The following is a 23,372-nucleotide window of genomic DNA, read 5'->3' as shown; positions in this document are numbered from 1 at the left end:
AAGTCACAATAAATTGAGTTACAGGTGTTCAAAAATGCAGCAAATAATTAGTGAAAAGTGACTAAAATGGGCAAAAAAAAAGCAGTAAAAATGGGGGGAAAGTGGCATTGAATGGCAAAAGGCAGCTTAAATGGGCCAAAAAGGGAGAAAACGGTGAAAGAGCAGGCTAAACATGGCTAAAACTAATGAAAAGGGCAAAAACTGGATAAAAGTGGCAAAAATGGGCCAAAAGCAGCAGAAATTGATTAAAAGTGTTAAAAGTGGCACAAAATGTAAAAAAAAGGGGGGGGGGGGGGTTGCAAATGAGGGCATTGGAAATATACAGAGAAAAATAAAGGTTGACAATTAAGTTTGACCATTAAAACCTACTGCACAAGTGTGCGAAACAAACTGATCAATGAGACTTGCAATGGAAAATTTCTGGAGTCAAAGTTTCCACTTTTAAGGTTTTCTGGAGAATTTTAAATTAAGACATACAAGAGCCACAAATCATCACAAAAGAGCCATATGTGGCTCAAGAGACACGCGCTGAGTATCACTGGCTTACACGACTTTCTAAACCCAAATAATTATCTTCACAGGCAATAAATATATAAAGAATACAAATGAAATGTGAAATCACACTCTGCATGTTTTGTTATAACTTAGCACAAAAAGTAAGGACATTTGTGTTTTGTATATTATTTCTTTGTTTTAAAAATGCTTCTTGGTAATAATAATATACCGTTGGAAAGCCTGTTTATTTCCCTTTTAAATGGAGCCATATTAATAAGGATCATGCATTTGTGGGATGAGCAGCAGAGCTGAGTGTGTTGCACCCACGAAGAATTTGCCACATCTCTTCAAATGCCAAACAGCTCATTCTGCGTTGACTCTTGTTTGGTGGATTGAAGGATTGAAGTCTGAACAATCAGGACATATCGGCAATTCAACAGTTTATTTATTTAAGAAACAGAAGCCTCAGTAGAGTGTGGAAGAACCAAACACAGCCACAACAGCCTGGCTCCTCCTCCTCACCAGCCTGGTCACACACTGCTGTGGGATGGCATCACATTCTTCAACCAGCATTGAAAGGCGAATAAACAAGCTTTCCAACGATATACTGCCAAGAAGCACTGTTACCCCATCAAACACTCATCTGCTTACTTTTTGTGCTAAGTTTATGTTTTTCAGTAATTACTGGATTCACACATTGGGTATTTTTTCCAACAGTTTGGCTCTTTGCTTGAGTAAACCACACGTCCAAACTTCATGATGGACTCCGCTCAGAGGGTCCGGTGCACCTGCCATAAACATCAACTCCCGACTGACTTTGCGGTAAAAAAGGCGTCTAAAAAGAGCAATAGCCTAATGAGTATTTTTCACCTTGGCTTGGAAGTAAATCCCATGCTGGTACGCTTCCTCATTGTGAAGCGGAATCCTCGAGTCCGCCAAATCGTCCACCAGGTTGTACCTGTTCCTCGTGGGCATCACGGACTCCAACTGACCGACCGAGCGTTTCCGCGAGACACCGAACAGTTTAACAAGTGAACGGAGAGACGTGGAGCGGCTGCGGAACGCTACGATCCCATGAGAGAGAGAAGCTCGGCTCCAGGAGTGAGTTCCCAGAGGAAACGAGGTCCATTGTTGTTGCTGTTAGATTCAAAAGGTCCCGTTCTCAAACAGGGACAGATTTGGGCGCCCCCCCCCCTCGCAGCCCTGAAATCCACAGAGAGACGGGTAAGGATTTACTTCCGGATAAAGACACACAACAACGTGGAGGGTAGTTGTTCCCAAAGTCGCAGGGATATCCAGAGTAACAAGCGGCGTTTCTCTCCGCAGGTGATGTTAGTCTGTGTGTGTGTGTGTGTGTGTGTGTGTGTTCAGCTGGCAACGCTGTAACCATCTCTCTCTCTCTCTCTCTCTCCACAGAGCACAAAGCGAGCTCTCATTGGAGCAAAGTTCCCAGCCATGACGCAACCCGGCGAGCCCTCCTCCCCCTCAGGAGATAAAAATTTGACTCACATATTCCTGGGATTCTGAGGTGTCCACGTGTTGTGTGAGGGTGGAATCTAACAGAATGATGAAGAAGAAACTGTAAGAAACTGTCAGACATTCGTTATGGCAGCCCACTTTAACTTCCTCTCTATTCCGGGACGGTCTCAGCACACGACCTGCTTAAGAGCTTTTAATCCTCGCTCCCTTGTAATTTTTATCTACATCTCTCCTTGTTTGTCCAGAAAACGGACATGCAGAAAGGTGTTAATAAAGTAATCATTTTTCAACATTTTCTTTTTTACTTTTACTGCTTCAAATCATTTCAACAACTTCAACCCTGACCACTAAAAAAACAAACAAACAAACATACAAAAAAATCATTGTCACACCCTTTATTGTACACCATGTCACTGTTATTTTTTATGGTAAAAACACAAAAACACCACATTTCCCATATAAAATTATCTAAAAAAAACTTTTTTCAAAAAATACAGTCTGGGCCATGTCAATGATGAGTAGTAAAAGTGATTTTGATGCATTTAATTTTTTTTTCTGTAGTGCCAAATGCCATATTTTAGCTCCATCTGTCCTTGTTTGTCCATATTCTAGACGTACAAAAAACTTAATGAAACACTCTTTTTTCCTTTTTTTTAAACTTTCACTGACTCAAATCTCTTCAACAACTTCAAACCTGAGCACAAAAAAAACAAAAACAAATTCAGTGTTACACCCTTTTTATTCCAGTTATTGTCCACTATCCCTATGACTTGGATTCAGTGAGATAGCGTCCATGCTGAACAGATGAGTCTATCAGAGCAAAAAACATGCCAGCTTTACAATCCTTTTCTTGAGCCTCCTCTACCAAATCATATGTGAGCAAATGCATTTGTTCATGTTAGGTTTATTTTATGTACAGGCACAAAGAATCAGATATATGTAGGATATGAATCACTAACACACATATTTCCACCTCTAACCAAAATGTGACGGCGATTACGCTCATTACGCGCATATATAAATTTACTGCATATTTGAGATATGATATATTCTTACCTATTGGTCAAAAGGACCCGTGCATCCTCATGCTTGTCCATCCACTTGCTATGAAGTTAGGGCAAAGTTGAAATTGTCCAAATGTCCCTATTTCTTAGTCCCAGACTGCAGAACTCAGAAGTAGCATTTTCGACTGTAAACACTCCACTTACGGCATGTCTGATTGTAAACATAGACGCAGATTCACACCCGAGCACACACATAGGAGCACACGAACTTTTCCTTACACATGTAGCCCACTCTCAGACATCCATATCTAGTGGCATGAATCGGTTCATTTAATTCTGATGATGTTTAGTGGTTGAAATAGCACTTCAAACACTCTGAGTCCATGGAACAATCCTGCATGTGCATTGCTGAAGGGGTTAAAATGGTGCGCTGGCACTATCTGCTGGATCACTGTGGAATGGGGAAATTTAGAGCCCTGGTGATCGAGTGACTGTGCAGAAAAGGTTGCAATAAGTTGTTTTGGTGTCATAGACACAGTCAAAAAAGTGTGTTTTTAATGGGAGTGTATTTGTCCGATTTCAGACAAACAAGGATGGAAGGAGCTATTTTGTGTCAATTGAGTTGTATGGGCAACACGTTTTTCTTTTTTTTATTTTATTTGAAGAAAAATAATTACTTTGGCCAAATTTGATGCCTCAATCTATAAACATGTGACTATCAACTCAAAAACAATGATGATAAAAATGATGAATGTCCTCAAAATGGACAAGTAGGATCCGAGGGTGAATGTAGCACAAAGCTGCACATAGAATTAATAATCGGCCTTTCCCACAACTGAATACAAAAGAACAGAAAAGCCTATAAAAACTTAACAGTGATTATAAAAAGCTTTCATCCCTATGGATGTTCATTATCATTTGACTTATAAAATGACCAAAAAATCTATTTAATGTCAAAGTGAAAATGAATTTTGACAACACAATTCAGATTAAATAAAAATATGTATAAATGTATAATAGGTTCAAGTCAGTATTTAGTAGAATCACAGTTGGCTGCAATCAAAATACTCCAGGATTTCCTTTATTTTGCAGCATTCATTTTACCCTCTACCTTTACAAGCCTTCCAGGGCGTTGCCAAGAAGCATCCCCGCAGCATGATGCTGCCACCACCATGCTTCAGTAGGGATGGTGTGTTTGAGATGATGTGCAGGGTTTGGTTTCTGGTCTGATGGCCAAAAAGCTCCATTGTGGTCTCATCAGACCAAAGAACCTTTAGCAATTTTACTCCATGCTTCTTTGCAAAACTGCTCAAGCTCTATCAGGATGCCAGGGATCAGGTGTGAGCAGCCTTTTTCAAGTCCAGGCACAAATTTTCTACAGGATTGAGGTCTGAGCTTTGATGTGACTCAGGATTTTCCTATATTTTGCTGTATTCATTTTACCCTCTATCTTTACAAGCCTTCCAGGGCATTGCCAAGAAGCATCCCCACAGCATGATGCTGCCACCACCATGCTTCACAGTGGGAATGGTATGTTGGTCTTGTCTGAGGTCTAAAAAGCTCCATTTTGGTCTCATCAGACCGAAGATTTTTCAAACACTTGACCATGGAGTCTCCTACATGCCTTTTGGCAAACTCTAGTCCAGATTGAATCTGAGATTTTTCTTCAAAAGTGGCTTTCTCTTCGCCACTCTCCCATAAAGCAAAAGTTGTTTAAGCAGTGTCTCTCCCATCTCAGCTGCTGAAGCTTGGAACTCCTTCAGAGTAGTCACAGGTGTCTTGGTGGCCTCTCTCACTAGTCTCCTTCTTGCACGCTCACTCAGTTTGTGAGGATTTGTCCATTTCTTGATGATGGAGTTAACTGAACCCCAGGGGATGTTCAGTACCTTAGAAATGTTCTTGCATCCACCCCCTGACCTATACTTTTCAATAACCAGAAATCATTGTCTGTGAACACAGTCCACAGCTGCAAATTTAAATCTGTATCTTGCAAAGAAGAAGCCATGTGTGAACATAGGTGGCAAATGGAAAACTGTTCTATGGTCAGATGAAAAAAAAAAGAAATTCTTTTTGGAAACCATTGATGCCGTGTCTTGTGGACTAAAGAGAAAAGGGAACATCCAGCTTGTTGTCCTGGCTCAGTTCTAAAGCCTGCATCTCTGATGGTATGGGGTTGCATTAGTGCCAATAGTGTGGGCAGCTCTAACATCTGGAAAGGAACTGTCGGTGCAGGGAAGGCCTTGAATATTTCAGCAAGGCAGTGCTGAACCATGCATCACAACAGCATGGCTTCACAGTAGAAGAGTCCGAATACTGACCCTCAGTCCAGAACTTTCACCAAGAGAAAACATTTGGCAGATTATAAAATGAAAAATCTGGCAACTGGCCTCCTCACTTACCAGGCGTTTACAGACTGTTGTTCATAGAAGAGGAGATGCTACACAATAGTAAACATGGCCCTGCCCCCTTGCCATCAAATTTAAAACGGGCTAATATTTTCATGAAATGGTAAAATGTCTCAGTTTAAATATCTGATATGTTTTTTAGTTCTATTGTGAACAAAATATGGGTTTAAGATATGTGCAACTCATTGCATTCAGTTTTTATTTCCATAAATAGAGTGCCCCAACTTTTTTGGAATTTGAGTTTTTAATGGATGCATGTCCCCCTTGGGCCTCTGTAGTTTATGCCTTCTAAAACAATGTTAAAATGAACTCCACCCTTGATAAAATAAACACTAAAGTACTCCTTACATACAAAGTTATGAGAAGTCATCAGATAAAATTACAGCCATTCAGGGCCAATCAGGATGGTACGTGCACTTGACTACTGGTGTGCATTGATGTAAATTTAACAATAAACTGAGTCTTTATGCACTGCTTTTTTCTGAGTAAATGATCTGAGTATTTCTTATAATATCGCCGAGTAGGTCTCAGTCCTCATGCAGTGCTTTCTACTTTAGCTACCGAGTATCTGACTTAATGTCTATAGCATATGTTAAAAAATAGCTTTGTAAAAAATACACCCATGATTGCGTAACCAACACATTTATATGGTGTCTGAGATTCACTGTGCAGAATCCTCGTTTGGTTGCTTTCATAATCCTTAGAGTTTTCCTGTCGCAGCCTGATGACTCCATTAGAGATAATATGACTTCATTCACTCAGTAGACATTACTACTTGCATGTAAAACATTTCATCTCCTGCAGAAAAGCATCTCAGATCATGGATGGATGTCTCTGTCTTATAAAGAGGAATAGATAATGAGCTGGTTCACAAAATGCGCAGCTTGTTTTCTTGTTCCTGCAGCTGCTCATTTTAAACTCGATCATATGCAGCTGCAGGCTAAGGACAAGTCTACAGGTGTAGCCTGATCTGATTCTGTTCATGTTTATAATGTCCTCTGTCTGCATAGAGAGTTTAGGTAGTCATATATCAACTCATTTAATAAGGTTATATACTTCATATAAACTCAGACATTCTATACATCTGAAATAATGCAATAGTGCCCTCTGTTGATCAGCATCTTTAAAATGCCTAGCTTCAAAATGCTCTTTTTATAACGGCTGAAAGTACTTTTAATGGGTTAATAATACATGTAAAAGAAAGCTCTGTATCAGCAGTTGGCAACCTATCAGCTCAGAGGTGGCAGATGAAGTTATATGTAGAGGTATGCAGGTGGTGCAGCTAAATTCCTGCATCAAAAGGTCAAAGAAGCAGCGACAGTCTCTCACACAGGAGGGATCATGCTGACGTGGTACTTAGTTTACGGAATTCTTAAAGGTGGTTTTCATTGACTAGATTTTTTAAACAGAGACCATCAAAACTGCCCTGTAAGGTGACATTGTATACCTTCTTTGGCTTTCACAAATGTCCCCTGTGACTTAAATGTAACGCCTAAGCCATGCTTTGGTCAAAATATGACATGATTCAACCACAAGAGGAGGTTTTTGACCCTGTGTAAACCAGCTCTGAACAGCCTTTACCAGATAGCTGGGTTTTGGCGCGTCTTCTTTAATGCAAATGAGGTTTTTCTCAACCCACAACCCTTTCCCAAAGCTGTGTGCTTCCACATCTGTGGGTGGGGTGCAGGTATCATTATGATGACTCACTGTGATGTCACAAGAAACGTAGATTGTGAGCAGACCATTAGATGTCATGTTTTCAGCCCAACAAAGGACTGAACCACAGTGAGAGCCATTATCCACAAGTGGAGAAAACTTGGAACAGTGGTGAACTTTCCCAGGAGTGGCCGGCCTACCTAAATGACTCCAAGAGGGCATTAATGACGGGTTTAAGTCTGCTTACAAGCACCCTAGAGAAAACTTTTTTTTTTAAATGAAATGTCCCTTTAAGTGCAAATTTAACACTCAAACATAGAAAATTAGTGCATGAAGTGTATTGTCTTACAACTAGGAACTGTTCAAATGCTTATGAGCAATATTTCGACTATGGTTAAATTTACTTGTATTATTCTGCATGCCGGACCACACCATCTGGACATTTTTAAGGGAGGAGCAGGGGCCCCTCAGTGTTCTAATTTACTCTATTTGATACAAATTACAGACCGATTCATTTGGTGACTTTTGATTCAATTATGACACTTTTTACTGAGAAAAAACTAATAAAAACACACTTTTCTTTGCAGGATTCTCATGGACAGTGAAACTATGACCACAAACACAATCTAAGTAACAGGACAGAGACATTAAAGGTGTGGTTATGCTCAGGTAAGAATGATCATGTGAGAAAATACCAAGAAAACTTTAAGAATAGTAGAACATGGGAGTGTGCGACATAATTTTAGAAAACATGCCATTTGAAAAGGAACATTTCATATTTCTTAATAGTGTGTTTTAATGTGCATAAGGATGAGTAAAGAACACATCATACCAGCCATGTCTGTTCTGAATTCCTCTGGGTTGTCTGTAATCTCTTGAATTGGGAAATTTTGGAGAATAAATGTGACATTTCAATAGAAAACGTATAATATTCTGTAGATGTGTAGGCAGTGAAGGAAAGGCCTCATTTCAAGTTTTAGAAACTAATGCTCACATCAAAGATTAAGATCTCCTCAGTGTCTGTGTATAAAGTATGGAGCTATAAGCAGCACCAGATTAATTGGCAAAGACAGGAGCAGGAGGAGAAGCTGCTATAAAAGGCTCTGAATAACAGAAACAAAATGTGCCTCAAAGACATTTATTATTCAGTCATCTTATCTATCTTTAATCTGAAGGAAACCTGCAAAGGTAAAAGAGACAGGTTGGATGTTTTAACAGGGGGGTTACTGAATGTGCTGAACTTTATGTTGGTGACTGGAGCTAACTTTTCCCAGGGATCCTAGGGAACGTACGTTTGACTACGTGTTCTGATTAAATCAAAGTTTGGTTTCACTTCTGTGGAAATAGAAGCATTGGTAAAGTAGACGAGTTTAGTCCTTAAACATCTTTGATTGATAACACCAGACAGCTCCGTGTCTTTCACAGGAAAACATGACTAATTATCCCAGACAGCCTGTCATCTCTCTATTAGCAATGCCTGATGAGTTATCATCCGTCCAGCTGTGTCAGAACTGTGTCATGTTTATTTTGAATATAGAAAGACTGTTTTGATTTTCATCCTGTTTTAAATTGATGAAAATAAGGTCTTAACTGTATGACTATAAAACCATAGGAGAAGAAGGTTCTAATTTTATGACATTAAAGCTGTACATTTTGCAAGACTGGTAAATTTAGGTTTAGTTATTCTGTGACATTAAAGTCTAAGGGGATTACTTCATTACACTTCATCAATATATCCCGGTTCCCGTCCCTAGAAATGGGGTTCTGGCCCTCGTAGAATTCCAAGCCCTAGTTGGTGAAGAGTAGGAACTCTGACCCTTGAAGTGTTTCCGACATCAGTAGGGTTCAAAACTCTCATCAGGATTGAGTACGGTTCCGATGCTGGTAAAGTTCCTGACCCTAAAAGGGTTCCTGACCCTAGAAAGGTAAGAGTTGGGTTTCCATCTCTAGTTGGGTTCCAAAACCAAGATGGCAAAGAGTAAAGCTCGCATCCCAACCCTTTCAGGTTTCTGGGCACCCTATGGTGAGAGTTCTGTACTGATCATAGTGCTGTTCTCAACTACAGAACAGATTCCAACCCTTTCAGGGTTCCTGACCCTGGTAAGGTTTCTGAACCTAGCAGGGAATCAAACTCTTGTGGGTAAAGTAGGATTCCCAACTCTAGAGGAGATTCCAGCAGCCAGTTGGGGAAAAAGTTGGGGCCACAACCCTAGATTAGTTACTGAACCTATGAAGGTTTCAGACTCTTGTTTGTAAAAGGTGGAGTTCCCAACCTTCACAGGGTTTTGGACCCTAGTGGAGTTCCAAACCATTGAAGAGTAAGCATCCGGTACCGATTATTCTTCAGATTCCGACCCTTGTAGTGTTCTTGATCCTTTTAGGGTTTCCAACATTTTTGGGGTTCCAAACCCTTGTTGGGAAAAATAAGCATTAGTAGAGTTCCTGACACTGGTTGATTTTCCTAGAAGAATAAGGGTAGATTTCCTGACCATAGCAGGGTAAGAGTTGGGTTCATTTATGGAATAAGGGTAAATTTTATATGAAAATAAAAAAGTGAAAAGTGCCATGGGTCCCAAAATACTTCCCAGGTATTTCATCAAAATGTTTTGGATAAAATGGTTTTAAGGAGTTCTCTCCTTGGGAGGGAAAAACATTTGTCTAAATTATATCTGACGAGTACGGACAGTAAGGACAAGTTTAAGATATAAGTCAGTATTTAGTCGACAAACTATGCCTTCAATTCAATTTAATCCTTAAGGCAGTGCATTGAGGGAAAACCTTATGTCTTTGCCGCTACAACCCATGAATAAAAATCAGTTTTTCAGGCTGTGTCAATGTGTCAAGCTCACAGTGCTGCTAGTGGAAAAGTCAGGAAGGAATTGCTCAGCAAAACAAAGGACGCCGACATGTTTAAGTAGTAGCAAGTTTGTTTAATTCACTAAATGACAACAGGATCAGGATTCATGTCACATCACACATCGTACACACATCCCTTACAGCAAAATATTCACCCTGTAACAGACAACGGATGGATGGACAAGGAAGCAGACAGTATCAGTTCATTCATCTTCTTAGAGTGTTAAGAGACTGGAGCATATGGCTGGTGTGTGTAGTGTTTCATCACGTGTGAGCGCTGGTTGTGCACAATTAAAAAGCTTCACCAATGCTTTTCAATCATCTTGAATGGGAGCTTTTTCATGGAGTTGCACATCTATAAACTACTGTGTAAATGTGCACGGTTGTATGATACCTGAGAGCTGGATGTAATGTAAGAATAATCCACTCAGTCCAACAGCTGTAAGAGGTATATGTACACAGTTATTCTCAAAGCATCCTTTTAAACAACATCACAACAGAGGCAAGGCAACAAAACAACACAAATAGTACATCGGTGAGCACTGCATACCTCATTTGAGTGACAAAGGCAAACCATGGCTCTGATGATTGTGTGGGAAACAGACCAATCAGTCCCTGAATCAAGACACGTCCCCTTTGTACATTTCTTAAAAATAAGACTCAAAATAAACAAGCAGTCTTCACTAAGAGATTCTTAAACCAAAACAAGGTGGGACACATTTGAAAAGGAGAGCTAATTCAAGTTTTTCATTAACAAACTTGGCCAATGGCTATTTGATCACAGAGAAATGTGTAAAACATGCTGCCCACTGCACTGAAAGCTTTTTATTAAATTCCCTTAACACCATGCTACCGAAAGTTTAGTGCCTGAGCTTAAACCAACTGAAAAATAAATATATGAAAAGCTTAAAGCAAACCAAAGCTAAACTGGATTCACCTTTTGGTAATTAGGATACATTCCCCAGTGTTAAAAACATACCTGTGGCCATTTTATCTGCATTTGCAAATAAATTCAGGCTGAAATTCAGAGTTGTGTGCACAAAGCAGGTGCAAAACTGCAGTACCAACACCACTTTTCCTTATTTTTTAAGAAATCAAACAACTGCCCTTCTCCAGTGAATAACAGAAGGTTTAAAATATGCACAACACATCATATTTACCACAAAAGCCTGCAGTATGCAGACACTTAGGTCAATTTTAAGACTCTAATAAAGGGAAAAATAAGGAAACACTTGAGGTTATTTACACATTTGAGCTGTAACTGTCAGTTTGAGTACATCTTTAAAAATCTGGCTTTTTTCCCAATAAAACAGCTCATCTAGCCCTCTTCAAAACACTTAAAAACGACCGATTATAAAACAAAATAAATGCAATAAACTCTCACTGGCCTTTACTGGCTGTAAACCTCATGCTTTGTCTAATTATTGAACTAAAGAGCTACACAAGACCCTACTATCTTTGTTTTTTCTCCTACAGAAAAAAAAGTCCTCTTTGAAATATGCATACATTCCCACTGTTAATAGGTCCTTTCAGAAACTGTTATGATGATCAACTAAGACTCAGTGTTACCAACTGCACAGCTCTGAATCACAGCCTCACTCTGAATGACTCAAAGTCTGTTATTCACATTTTACAGTTGTGTTATTTCTATTCAGGATTTCAGAAAGGCTCTTGGGCTTTAAAGAAGTACCTCACTCTTTTTCATGCAAAAACGGGATTAAAAACTGGCAGCAACAAAGAGGGAAGTAATAAATATAACAAATAAGATGAATGAACACATAGAAACAAGATGTACAATCAAAGCTAAGGGGTCACGATGACATTCAAGCCACGTTTACACGACAGTTTCATCTGAAAACTCTAACCTTCAGTTTCATTTTGGCTCTTCTTCAACACCAGTGCTTCTTAGGGAGTGGGCTAGATACTGATCAGGGGCCTCACAAGGTCATTTACAATGAATAAAGACCATAAGAAAATTTTTTAAAGAGGAATCAAGTTTCAAATGATCATAAAATACTTCAATTTTAAGTCCCAGAACCCAAAAAACCCAAGAGGATTTATCTTGTGCAATGCTGAGTTTCCATCAAATTTTTTTTTGCAAAAAATGAGTCCTTGTAGTTCAGTCACTTCACTTTTTTCAATCACTTTATGTTTCAGCATGATGCTACAGTTAAAAAAAAAACAAAAACAAAAACAAAAACTCATTAATCTACACTCATCATGACAAAGTGAAAACAGAATTTTAGAAATTTTGCAAATTTAACTAAAAAATGAAAAACTGAAATATCACATTGACATTAGTTTTCAGAGCCTTTGCAAAAATGCTGTCAATTCAGCTCAGGCTCCTCCCATTTCTCTTATCTTTGCTGAGATGTTTCTACACCTAGATTAGAGCCCACCTGTTGCGATTTAAACTGATTGGACATGATTTGGAAAGGCACACACCTCTCTATAGAAGGTCTCCACTCCTCTGGGCTTTATGGCAGGGCTTCCCAATCTTTTCAGCCTGTTACCCCCCCAAGATATGGTGTCAAAGACCGAAGACCCCCAAATTCCCTTAAGGGAGATAAAGTGCACAATATTGCAAAAAGCATCATGTACAAAACTTGCATTTTAGGTAGTCCATTTAAGCAAGATATCACTTACTAACTACATTTTGATTTTAATTTGATTGATTTTCTATAATGATAGATAAAATCGATGATTTTCAACCATATGCAATTTCTCTTTGTTTGATGGAAAGCATCTTGCGACCCCCCTTTACGGTCTCATGACCCCCCTGGGGAGGGTCCCACTTCGGGAACTACTGGTCTAGATGGACTTTTCTCTTAGGTGCAAAACATGAAATCCTGCTAGATTTTGCAAAAAACTTCAAATGAAAGCCAAATGGGCTTTTGTGAGTTTTTCACAGAGGGGAAGCTTTCGTCTATCCACTCTGCCATAAAGCCCAGATCAGTGGAGGGCTGCAGTGATGGTTGTCCTACTGGAAGTCTGTCCTCTCTCCACACAGGATCCTGGAGCTCAGTCAGATCGACCATCAGATAATTGGTCTCCTCTCTTACTAACAGCCCCACCCCCCCTCCACCCCCAATTGCTCAGTTTGGCTGAGCGACCAGCTCTTGGAAGAGTCCTAGTTGTACCAAACATCTCCATTTGAGAATTCTCAAGGCCGCTGTGCTCTTGGGAACCTTTGGTGCAACAGACATTTTTTTTGTAGCCTTCCCCAGATCCATGCCTGTCAACAATCCTGTCTCTGAGCTCTGCAGGCAGTTCCTTTGACCTCATGGCTTGGTTTTTCGCTCTGATATGCATTGTCAGCTGTGAGGCCTTAAAAAAAAAGAGGTGTGTGTCTTTCCAAATCCTGTCCAATCAATTTAAATTAGCACAGGTGGACTCCAATCAAGGTGTAGGAACATCTCAGCAAAGATCAGAGAAATGGGAGGGACCTGAGCTACATTTCAAGTGTTCTAGTAAAGGGTCTGAATATTTATGCCAATGTGCACCACCAGGCTGCAACAAAACAAAATTGAAAACAGTGAATACTCTCTGAATGACCTGTATGTGAACATGTATATGCCATTTCATTACAGACACAATGCCAGCTAATGGCCTGGTATGTATACTACAATGTTTTAGCTGTTTTTTTGCAGATCTGTGTGCACAGCGCTATTCATTGTCTCCTGAATATTGAACTTAAACAGAACCGAACGTCATTTATTTTTCAGTGGACTGTCTGCATATAAACGTGGCTTTAGATACCAAATAATGGGCTGAATCCAACACCAATCTGTTTGGTTACCATCAGGTCAGGACAATAATGTAGCAGTTTAAATAAATAAAGTAACTTGGTACCTTTGTTACATGGTGACAGAGGAAGAGGGGAAAGGAGTGTGGAGGAAGAGGTAGAATGGATGGAGGAGAGGGAGAAACAATCGTGTCAGAACTGAAGATAAAACAAAGGTGGAGAAAAATGCCTTATTCTGGAGCTCCATTTGTCGTTCCCGTCATTCTCTCCTCGTCCCCCTGTTTCTGATGCTGCAGTCTGGCGTAGGTCACTGCGTCTCCCCTGAGAGAGACAGGCAGGGAAGAAGGAAGGAGGGTAATACAAGTTATGATGAGGGAGAGGGGAATAAAAAGAAGGGCGAAGCGGGCATGACGGGAGAAGATGATGATGTTAACGGCAAGATTATTACACGGATCACCTTGTCAGGAGTTAATTTGCGTGAATTAAGAGGCTCATTAGGGCTGTCAGACTTGCAAGCATTAAATAAAAATCTTGTTAAATGTAGAGTACTTAATGTAAGAGTCTGTTTTAATACATGAGGGAGAAATACAATATAAGAGTTATAGATACTGCATCTAAAATCCAAAAACATTTCCACTTCATTTGGGGTAACAGCTTTGTTTTATATCATGACTGCACATTTTCAAAAGACTTCTTACTTTTTTCCTAAAGACGCGAGGCCGTACAGAACTCCTGTAGCAAAGGCGATGGCATTTCCAAACAAGGTTGTAAAGGAGAAACTCAAGAATACGGGAAATAGAGCCATCCTGGAAATGATCAAACAAGGGGAAAGCGGACAAAACCCAAAGTCAGTAAGTACATGCTGTAGAGAAAAGAACAGCATTCCCAAAAGGATGCCATACAGCTTATGCAAAGTTAATCACTATCAGAAACTCACATTCCAAAAACTTAATTTTTCACATTGGGAAGTACACTCAAATGACACGACCTGCGTACAATGCATAGCTGTGCTCACCCGCAGTAGAAGAAGGCTTTCTGCCAGGGTTTGAGTTTGTCTGCTCGGGCTGCTACTGCGTTAGCAAACTCTATGAACTGGCAACAGAACGGGACTTCACACAGAAACAGCACGAAGGCGTTCAACCTTGAGACAGGAGGAGAGGACACAAACACAGCAATGAATCAAACAGTGCAACTTTATTCACAAATACTGCACAGCGCTGGCTACAAGGATAGGAATCTGAAGGGAAACACAGTAGATGGGTGAAAGGACCCAACATGCTACTAAAGGTATCTATTTTTTCCTCTTTTTTTGGGGGAAAAACTCTTTAGGTTGAGGAAAAACACCTCAGCATTTAGTTAACTGTTCAATCAAGAGTCTAAAACCCAAACATATTTAACATTTTACCATTTTCATGAAACATAGTAGGTCATTTTGAATGAGTAATATATATAATACTCATTCAAAATGAGCTATAGCGCCGGGCAATTAATTGCTAATTAGATTAAATCGCAATATGGCCTGCTGCAAGTTACAAATCGCAAAAGTTGCAATATTTCTTTAATACTTTTTTGCAGCAGAGATTTTATGCACATAATGCAAACATTCACATTTGTGCTTTACTACATATCTTTTTCTTATTTAAATTGCAATTGACATAAAAATGATAATCTCCTTCAATAAAACAACTGATGTAAAATTTGCAATAGTGCCAAAATAATCACAATTAGATATTTGTTTAAAATCATTTTTCCCTAAAATATTATATCTAATATTTTGGTCATTATAATTTTGAATGATTTTTTGATTGTAATAAGATGAGGAACCTAAAAAAAAATCCAAGGATGCCATGTCCTACAGACTGAAGAGGAAAGGGACCATCCAGCTTGTTTTCCTGGCTCAGTTCAAAAGCCTGCATCTCTGATGGTATGGGCTGCATTAGTGCCTATGACGTGTAGGGATGTTCCTAGGCATCTATTTCCCCATTCCTCTAAATGCTCATTTAAACTGTGTTTAACCGACTAGTCTAAAGAGAAGAAAACAAAGAAAACAATCAAATTCATCACAGGATCATTGTGTTAGTGTGTGATGTGGGTCTGAGATACTCTGTTGTCAGTGTGGCTAACATTAGCCGCCTTTGTTCCTATTTGCAGATATCGTGCTTTGATATTTGGCCTCTTTTCCCTTTGGTGGAGTAGTTATAAATGAGTCCAACCATTGCCTACAGCCTACACACCACTTTATTACCATTTATTACTTAAAAAACTGTCCTGTTCCACAAACACGCTAACTGCTAAACTTCTCACATATAAATCCAGTGAAGTGCCGGGGGAGAGCTCAGACAGACTTAGTAGTAACTGAAGCTACAGTGGCTTCTAGTGGTGTGATTACAGTTTAAAAGAGCAGTGTAGACTGGGATTACAAGCCAATGCATATGAAAAATTACAGGTAATTAGTTAAACTGACTTGTAAATCTTGCGCTGGCTGATTTGATAAATAAATTTAACCATGTGCATCATCTGGAAAGGCACAATCAATGCTGAAAAGTACATAGAGGTTTTAGAGCAACAAATTCTCCCATCTAGACTATTTCAGCAAGACGATGTTTAACCACAAACTGCATCATAGCGGGAAAAATCCAGTAAAGAAGACCCAGGCTGATGAGCAGCTAGAATCCTACATCAGAAAAGCATGGGACAAAATTCCTCTTGCAAAATTTCAGCAACTGGTCTCCTCACTTCCCATACATTTACAGACTGTTGTTAAAAGAAGAGAGGATGCTACACAGTGGTAAACATGGCCCACATTCAAACTGAGCTGATATTTTTCATGAAAAGGTAAAATGTCTCAGTTTCATCATCTGATATGTGGTTTATGTTCTACTGTGAATAAAATCTGTTTTTGAGATTTGGGACTCATAGCATTCTGGTTTTTTTTTTCACATTTTACACAGCACCACAACTTTTTGAAATTGGGGTTGTGTTTTTGAGTGATCTAATAAGCATTTCGAAATGTCTTTTGCCTTAATTTGGAGAAGACAGGAGAGTGAATAGCATAGGAAATCAGAATGAGGGGAACACGTGGGAATGGAGCCTGAGGTCAGGTCAGGAAAAACAAGCTTACACATATGGGTCGTGACCTAATTGCTGGGCCATCTGCACTCTGAGGGAGCACATTTTCATGTACAGACATTTAAATAAACTATTCGGTTAGTGAGTTATTAATACTTTAGTTAAATTGTGCAAATCTAATTGTGACACTTAAGAGTAGACAAAGCCATGCTGGGTTCCCTGGTGTCCTATCTAGGTAGACCTGGACCCCTGGTTGGGGTTTATGGAAAATGGCTAAACGAATGATTATGTCCTCATAAAGCCAGACTGCCTACTATTAAATAAAAAGAAAGTGAAACATGACCTTCTGCATTTCCAGGAGTGTGTTCTGGGTTTTCAAATGCCTCTTCTTGACCAAATAGAAAAAAGTTAATTTAGAAAAGCTCTTAGAAATCACTTTACAGAGACCTAAAATCAGACTGTGAAAGCGAGTTTCATCAATACTTTCCTAGAAAAAAAAAATCACAGATCAATTCTTGACCTACATGCTTATCAAATGCATGTTGATAAACTACTTAAATCTCTGATTAGTTCAGCTCTAAGTGGACCATTTGTCTCTGCTCTCACAGAGAACAGAACTGACACACTTGATTGTAGATCCATCTTTTTTTCTAGCTAGCGCTAAGGCAGTCTTTGGCTCAACATGTTCATGAGAAGAATTCCTCCACACCTCAGTCATTTGAGCTGTAGGTGTGTCCATGCGAGACAGCTCACTACTAATGCAAGGTAATACTGTAAGGGAGAAATGTAAATTAACAGGAAATACAAGTGAGAAATGCACAGGTGCATGTGTTTAAAAAAGTCATCATGTGTAATGTGAAGCTTAGTTTAAGTTGTATTCTTAAGTGTTTTATTTTTCTGTTAGCCAAGCAAAAATTAATTCCTAAGTTTTCATACTATGTTGTGTCAGTGTTATCTGAGTCAAACTGCAACAGACCAATTAAACTACTCTTTAGTTTATCAGATTAAACGATCATCAGGCTGTTTAAAAACAACACTTTCCCTGTGCAACCCAACTCTAAAAGCTCAGTGAATCTAAGATTTAACAAAAACACAAAAAACAAACATCAAATTTAAGGAAAATTGTGGAATATTTTGCTTGTTTATGATTCTGTACATTGAAATCATATGCTAATGTTCTGGTTTAATAGACATTATCATGCTTATTTTGATATGTTATATTAAAGTAGTGAAGAAAAGACTTACACCATCCACACTCCTGCAGCAATATTTAAAGGGTTCACTGTGACACAGTTCCACACTCCTGAGACGGCACAGGCTGTAAAATTTAGACAAAAGATAAAGCAAAAGGGAAATTGGTGAAGTTACATTCCTAACAGAAAAAGCCATTACAATCAATTATGATGTCTCACCTTTTACACATGTACTCATGACATTTGATCATACTATCAGAAGGTTTAATGGATGCAAACATCATGGATATAGCCTGTTGTAGATGTTTTACAATGTTTGTAATGTAGTGAGTTTTCCTACATTATATTAACGCTACAGGAAGAAATGAAATAATACAAGAATATCTGCAGCATTTCATAACATGCATGTACAGTATGTGGATGCAAATATGAAAACAAACACATTATGAAGCCTATTTTTTTTTTTTTGATTGCTTTGACTTTGACGTAAATTGGAAGTGGGGCTGGGCAATTAATCACAAATCACATTAAATTGCTATACGACCTGCTAGGGCTGGGCGATTATTGCAAAAATCCAAGTCATGATAAACTGAACTTTCACCTTGATAATGATTGATGAACGATTATTCCAACCCCAACCTCTGACTCTGTTCTGTAAATAATTGTATAATTTCAAAACAAACAACTGAAAGGAACAGGAACAGATGAACAATTTTGGGTTATCTATTGATATGTTAGCAATACAAACACACATCAGCTGAAATGAAAATGTTTTTTCGTAAAAAGTCAAATTTTTTTCTAGAAAAGAGGAAAAATATTGAAATAAATGACACAGCAGGTTTACTTTGGTTAGAGGTTCTAAATGTTGGTTTTGATTATTTTTCGATTAATTGCCCAGCTCTACGACCTGCTGCAATGTACAAATCGCAGAAGTTGCGATATTTGTTAAACTTGAATAATGTCAAAATAGCAGTTTAGTGCATTAATTTTTTGCAGCAGCTTTACAAGCTTCACCTCCTCCACCTCAGCCGCCTCCTTTACGGCTTAAAGCCGTAAATGGATTAAATGGATTAACTGCTTCTGAAATTTTTTTCAATGCACATTGTCACTTATGTGTCCATCCATATGGGGGTTTCAGCCATGCACTCCCTGGAAAGTCAAAGCATGCTGCTTGACTAACACAGGTAGCATCTTTAGAGCAGAGCCTTCTCTGCCTAGTAAAACTGTAGGCAACGTCAATTTTGCAATGAAATGGTTAAATGTATGATAAGTGTCCCTGACTGACTGTAGGTTATAAGCTAATAAGAACTGATTTATTGCTTGGATTTGTTTAAAAATTTGAGTAATCTAATTATAATTGCATATTAAATCACAATGGCAATATCGGGAAAAAAAATGGCAATTAGATTATTTTTGCAAATCGTTCAGCCCTAATTGGAAGCATGTGAAGTTACCTTGATAAAAATGCATAAAGGACAAGCCATATCTTGATGAAAAGATGTTTATAAAACAAGCCAAGTCTGAGGATTACTTTACAATATTCTACTTAAAACAGGAGTTAGATTTGTGCCAAACTCAAAGCAGACTACAATCTTCATCCACAAAATAGTTTGTTTCTGGGAATCTCTTGAAGATATATATTTTTTATTTTTTATATATTTACTTCTTTAAGCTTTCACAATGGTTATGATTCATTTATTTATTTTACAGTGTCCCTCACACATAGGACCACTGGGGACTGCCTTAAACCAATGTGTGATCACCCCCTGTCTGATTTAAATGTGCACTGCAACACTGAGAGATGAGCTAGCAAGAATGGACAAACTATACATAAATCAGGCTCTAAAATTTGTGAGCGTGGAGATTTTAAAATAGCTTCGCTGATGTTCAAAGCATGCAATAAGATGTCCCCAGACTGTGTCCAGAGGTTGTTTCAATAAAGAAAATGTGAGTATGAGCTGGGAGGAAACTGTATGTTCTCAACAACAAAGAACAGAACTACTGTTTCACTAAGATGAAACAGCTAAAACAGCATTAATTTCATGTTAGTTTGTTCTTTCTCTTGACCAGTGTAATTGAGTTTGTATGTTAAAATAAACTAAACTAAGGGCAAACCTAGGGTAAGCTCCTGCATATCTGAGAGTCAACACTGCAGAGGAGTTCCAGTCTGAGACACCAGAGTGAGAAAAAAAGAGCAAACTGCCAAGTATCTCTGTGAAATGACAGTGGAAGAACCAGGTAGCATATCCAGCTCCTTAATAATACAGGGCCCCATTGAATATGCAGTGTCCCGGGCGGTGAATGTGATACAGGAGGGGGGACTCTGGTGTCACTGTGAAGGAGAGGTGCACACAGAGCGGGCTGCAGCGCTGGTGGAAAACTGCATAGCCAGCAGCAGTCACAATTGCATCTCTCTCACACTCCTGAGGGGAAATTGTACCTGCTGTGGGCTACGTGTGATCACATCACATAGCTGATTTAATAAAAGAAAGCTGTGATGGAATAAGCATATAAAAACAGGCGGTGCCAGTGCACAACAGTAGCTGCTCTGAGAGGACAAAGGGCTGTGACAAAGCTTTTGTCTGACCTAAGCAATTAAAATGTAGTTTATACATAGCAATACCATTTCTTTGTAATTACCAAAAAAAAAAAAAAAATCTTACATAAAGTTTGCCAAGGTAACACATGTTACAGTAGTAAAGATCCAGACACAAGAAAGAGAATAAAGCATGCTGAATATGAAATTATCTTAAATATTTAACAGTGTGGTTGTAGACTGACACAGTACAAAAGCATCTGTGAGGGGTTTCATTGTGTGTTATCATTAGTTTACTTATTAAATTACACTAGAAATACACTTTGACAACTACTTACATATTCCTCCCAAAACCCCTGCTATTTTGCAGAGCCATCGGTACCACCATGTCATGCCATCATCATCGGGAGTGGGTTTAGTGGGCGCTGCAGCCGCCTCTTCAGAGCTCATTGTTTAGTGTTAGCTGTTAGCTAATGCTACCAAATTCCAGTATTTACAGATGTTAGCCTGAGGCGAGCCAACAAAAGCTAAATTAAGTTAGCTACTCTCAACAAACTAACTACGAACTAGCTTATTCTATACGACGGAGCAGGCCCTATCTGTAAAAGAAGCCTACAGGTAAACTTTTAAGTATTTTTCATCTTCTTTTATCCTTTATCTTGACGTGTTGGGGCTTCTGCCTGATGTTTCCGACGGCTCTTTACACAGCTTCCCCCCCCGTCAGTCAGAGCCAGCTAACCGGGCTAGCCGATGCTAGAGAGCACCGCCACCAAGCTGCCGCTAGGAGAGGATGTATCCCCGCTTCATCCGTCCTAAACTCTCGTTTCCGCTTCTATATGGATAAAACTACACTACACAGTCTTATATCCAATAACTGAACACTATTATCCGGGTTTGTTAGGATTCACGTAGCCGCTCTGTTGTTCTCCGTGCCTGCTCAGACGTTATCAGCGGTGCATTGTGGGAGGGATATCATCTGCGTCATATTTTGTTTACATGCTGGATGTTACCCGTGAGTACGGGGTGTTATTAATAGTTTACAAATTAAAAAACACAAAATCATTACAACTTCACTTTACGGATGGTGTTGGACTAGCAGATCAGAGGATTTAAACGACATATTGGTGTGGTTTCAGATCCTCAGATTATGCCCTTCATGATTTATTAAAGCCTCTTTCATATCTTGGGCTCATTTTAACTGAGGTGGAAAAAGCACACGACTATTGTACTTAGATTTAAAGCAGTATTACTCAACCAAAGAATCAAACTGTTGAAAATACCTTTGCAAGAACCACAATCTAAGTACTGAAAATGGGCTAAAGTGGCAAAAATGTTCAAAAAGCAGCAAAGAACTGGCAAGAAAATGGGTAAAAATGAGCAATATAGGCATTAATTGCAAAAACTGGGTAAAAAATGGGGGAAAAAGTGGCAAGATACATTAAAAAAATGAGGTACAGGTGGCAAAAATGGTCACAAAGCAGTAAAAACATAGCAAAAATGAGTGAAAAGTGACTAAAATGGGCAAAAAGCAGCAAAAGTCACAAAAAATGAATAAAAAGGCAAATGGGGGGAAAAGAAAAGGGCCAAAAAATAGGATAGAGGTAGCAAAAATAGGCCAAAAGTGGCAAAAAGAAATAGCAAAATGGGCTTTAAAAGCAAAAAAATGGATTAAAGTGGCAAAAAATGGAAAAAAGGAACAAAATTGCAAATAAGGGCCATGGAAATACATATACAGTACTTAATAAATGTATTAGACCACCTGTCATATTTGTCTCAAAGACCATCCAGCATCATGAAGTGCTTTAATGTGGACTCTTTCATTTTCAGTGAGCTCTCCATGTTTTACCATTTTGAACAGGAATGAGGGATTTCAAACTGAATTCACCTAAATTTGAGCCGGCTCACTGGGCTTCTCTGAGAGGTCAGAAATGACTCAAGCATAACATTCAACCACTAAATCTCATTTTTCTGTTCAGGAATGCAAGTAAATAACTATAATTTTAATATTAATCAAGAAATATTAATGAGCTTTACTATTTTTTTCAGTTTTTTGTAAAACAGTAAATTTGAAAATTCATGGATAACAATAGTAATGATATTTTAGCATTAAAGATATAATTTGGGTTAAAGAGCTTCTATGTATTGGTGTATTAACCATTGCAGAAACATAAAAATAATTTTGGTAATTACCAATGCTGTTAATTTAAGGCAGCTGTGGCATAAACCTTACTTTGGTTAGGATTAGGGTGGTCTAATAAATTTGTTAAGCACTGTATATAGATATGACTAAAAAAACAAAGGTTGGCAATTAAAGCCAGCTGCACACGAATGGGAAACAAGCTGATTAATGCTGCTTGCATTGGATAATTTTGGAGGTCAAAGTTGACCTTTTTTAAGGTTTCCTGGGTGAAAAATATTTCAAATAAAGACACAGAAGAGGCAAAAATCATCACAAAAGAGCCACACGTTGAATATCACTGGTTTAAGAAAAAATGGGTTTAAGTGGCAAGAGTGTTTTTAAGGCATATGAGATCCCCTCCAAGTGTCTTGCAATGCCCAAGAAGGTCCCAACCCCCATGTTGAGAACCACTGCCTTAAGGAACATCTGATGTCACAGGCGTAAACTCCTATTCAGTGGATAACTTCACCCATGGTGCAAATTTGTCACAAATCAAATGCAGGCACATGTCGATGTGTCCTTGGGCGAGAAACTGCTTTGGATTACATGTACATTACACAGTTGCATTGAAAAAATATCATGAGAAAGTTCATTTTTTCATTGAGATGTACTTTAACAGGTACATTTTGCAAATATTTTAGATTCAGATCATACAAAGCAAGTTTTCGGATTATACTGTTTTTTTTTTTTTTAATAATCACATACTTGAGCACTCGACTGCTTGATAAAAACTGATTATTTTCCATTGTTGTGAA

General features: G+C 38.7%; 2 protein-coding genes across 3 annotated transcripts in view; both read right to left on the bottom strand.

The window, feature by feature from the left end:
* The window catches only part of si:dkey-34e4.1 (carboxyl-terminal PDZ ligand of neuronal nitric oxide synthase protein), a 96,526-nt gene extending 94,724 nt beyond the window's left edge, over positions 1-1,802 (bottom strand). For both annotated transcript variants that reach the window (XM_041810186.1, XM_041810187.1), the window contains exon 1: positions 1,366-1,802. In XM_041810186.1, coding sequence (XP_041666120.1) covers positions 1,366-1,470 — 105 coding nt within the window. In that variant the 5' untranslated portion in view covers positions 1,471-1,802. The remainder of the gene's footprint in view (positions 1-1,365) is intronic.
* Positions 1,803-13,311: 11,509 nt separating this feature from the next.
* Positions 13,312-21,383, bottom strand: cacfd1 (calcium channel flower domain containing 1). Its single transcript, XM_041810353.1, has 5 exons — positions 20,777-21,383; positions 17,955-18,027; positions 14,656-14,781; positions 14,339-14,446; positions 13,312-13,961 (listed from the first exon to the last, which is right to left on the bottom strand). Exons 1-5 carry the CDS (start codon positions 20,886-20,888, stop codon positions 13,871-13,873), a joined length of 510 nt encoding a protein of 169 aa, XP_041666287.1. The 5' UTR covers positions 20,889-21,383; the 3' UTR covers positions 13,312-13,870.
* Positions 21,384-23,372: the final 1,989 nt, after the last annotated feature.

This window comes from Cheilinus undulatus, linkage group 17 (assembly GCF_018320785.1).
Source record: "Cheilinus undulatus linkage group 17, ASM1832078v1, whole genome shotgun sequence".
Taxonomy (NCBI): Eukaryota; Metazoa; Chordata; class Actinopteri; order Labriformes; family Labridae; genus Cheilinus; species Cheilinus undulatus.
This window is presented reverse-complemented; position numbering and strand designations above follow the sequence as displayed.

Coding starts and splice junctions, on each gene's coding strand:
- cacfd1 (XM_041810353.1), bottom strand. CDS start 20,888: ATGAGCTCTGAAGAGGCGGCTGCAGCGCCCACTAAACCCACTCCCGAT. Junction 14,782..17,954: donor GCTGCAGGAGTGTGGATGGT/GTAAGTCTTTTC, acceptor TCCTGTCTCAAG/GTTGAACGCCTTCGTGCTGT. Junction 14,447..14,655: donor AAAGCCTTCTTCTACTGCGG/GTGAGCACAGCT, acceptor GATCATTTCCAG/GATGGCTCTATTTCCCGTAT.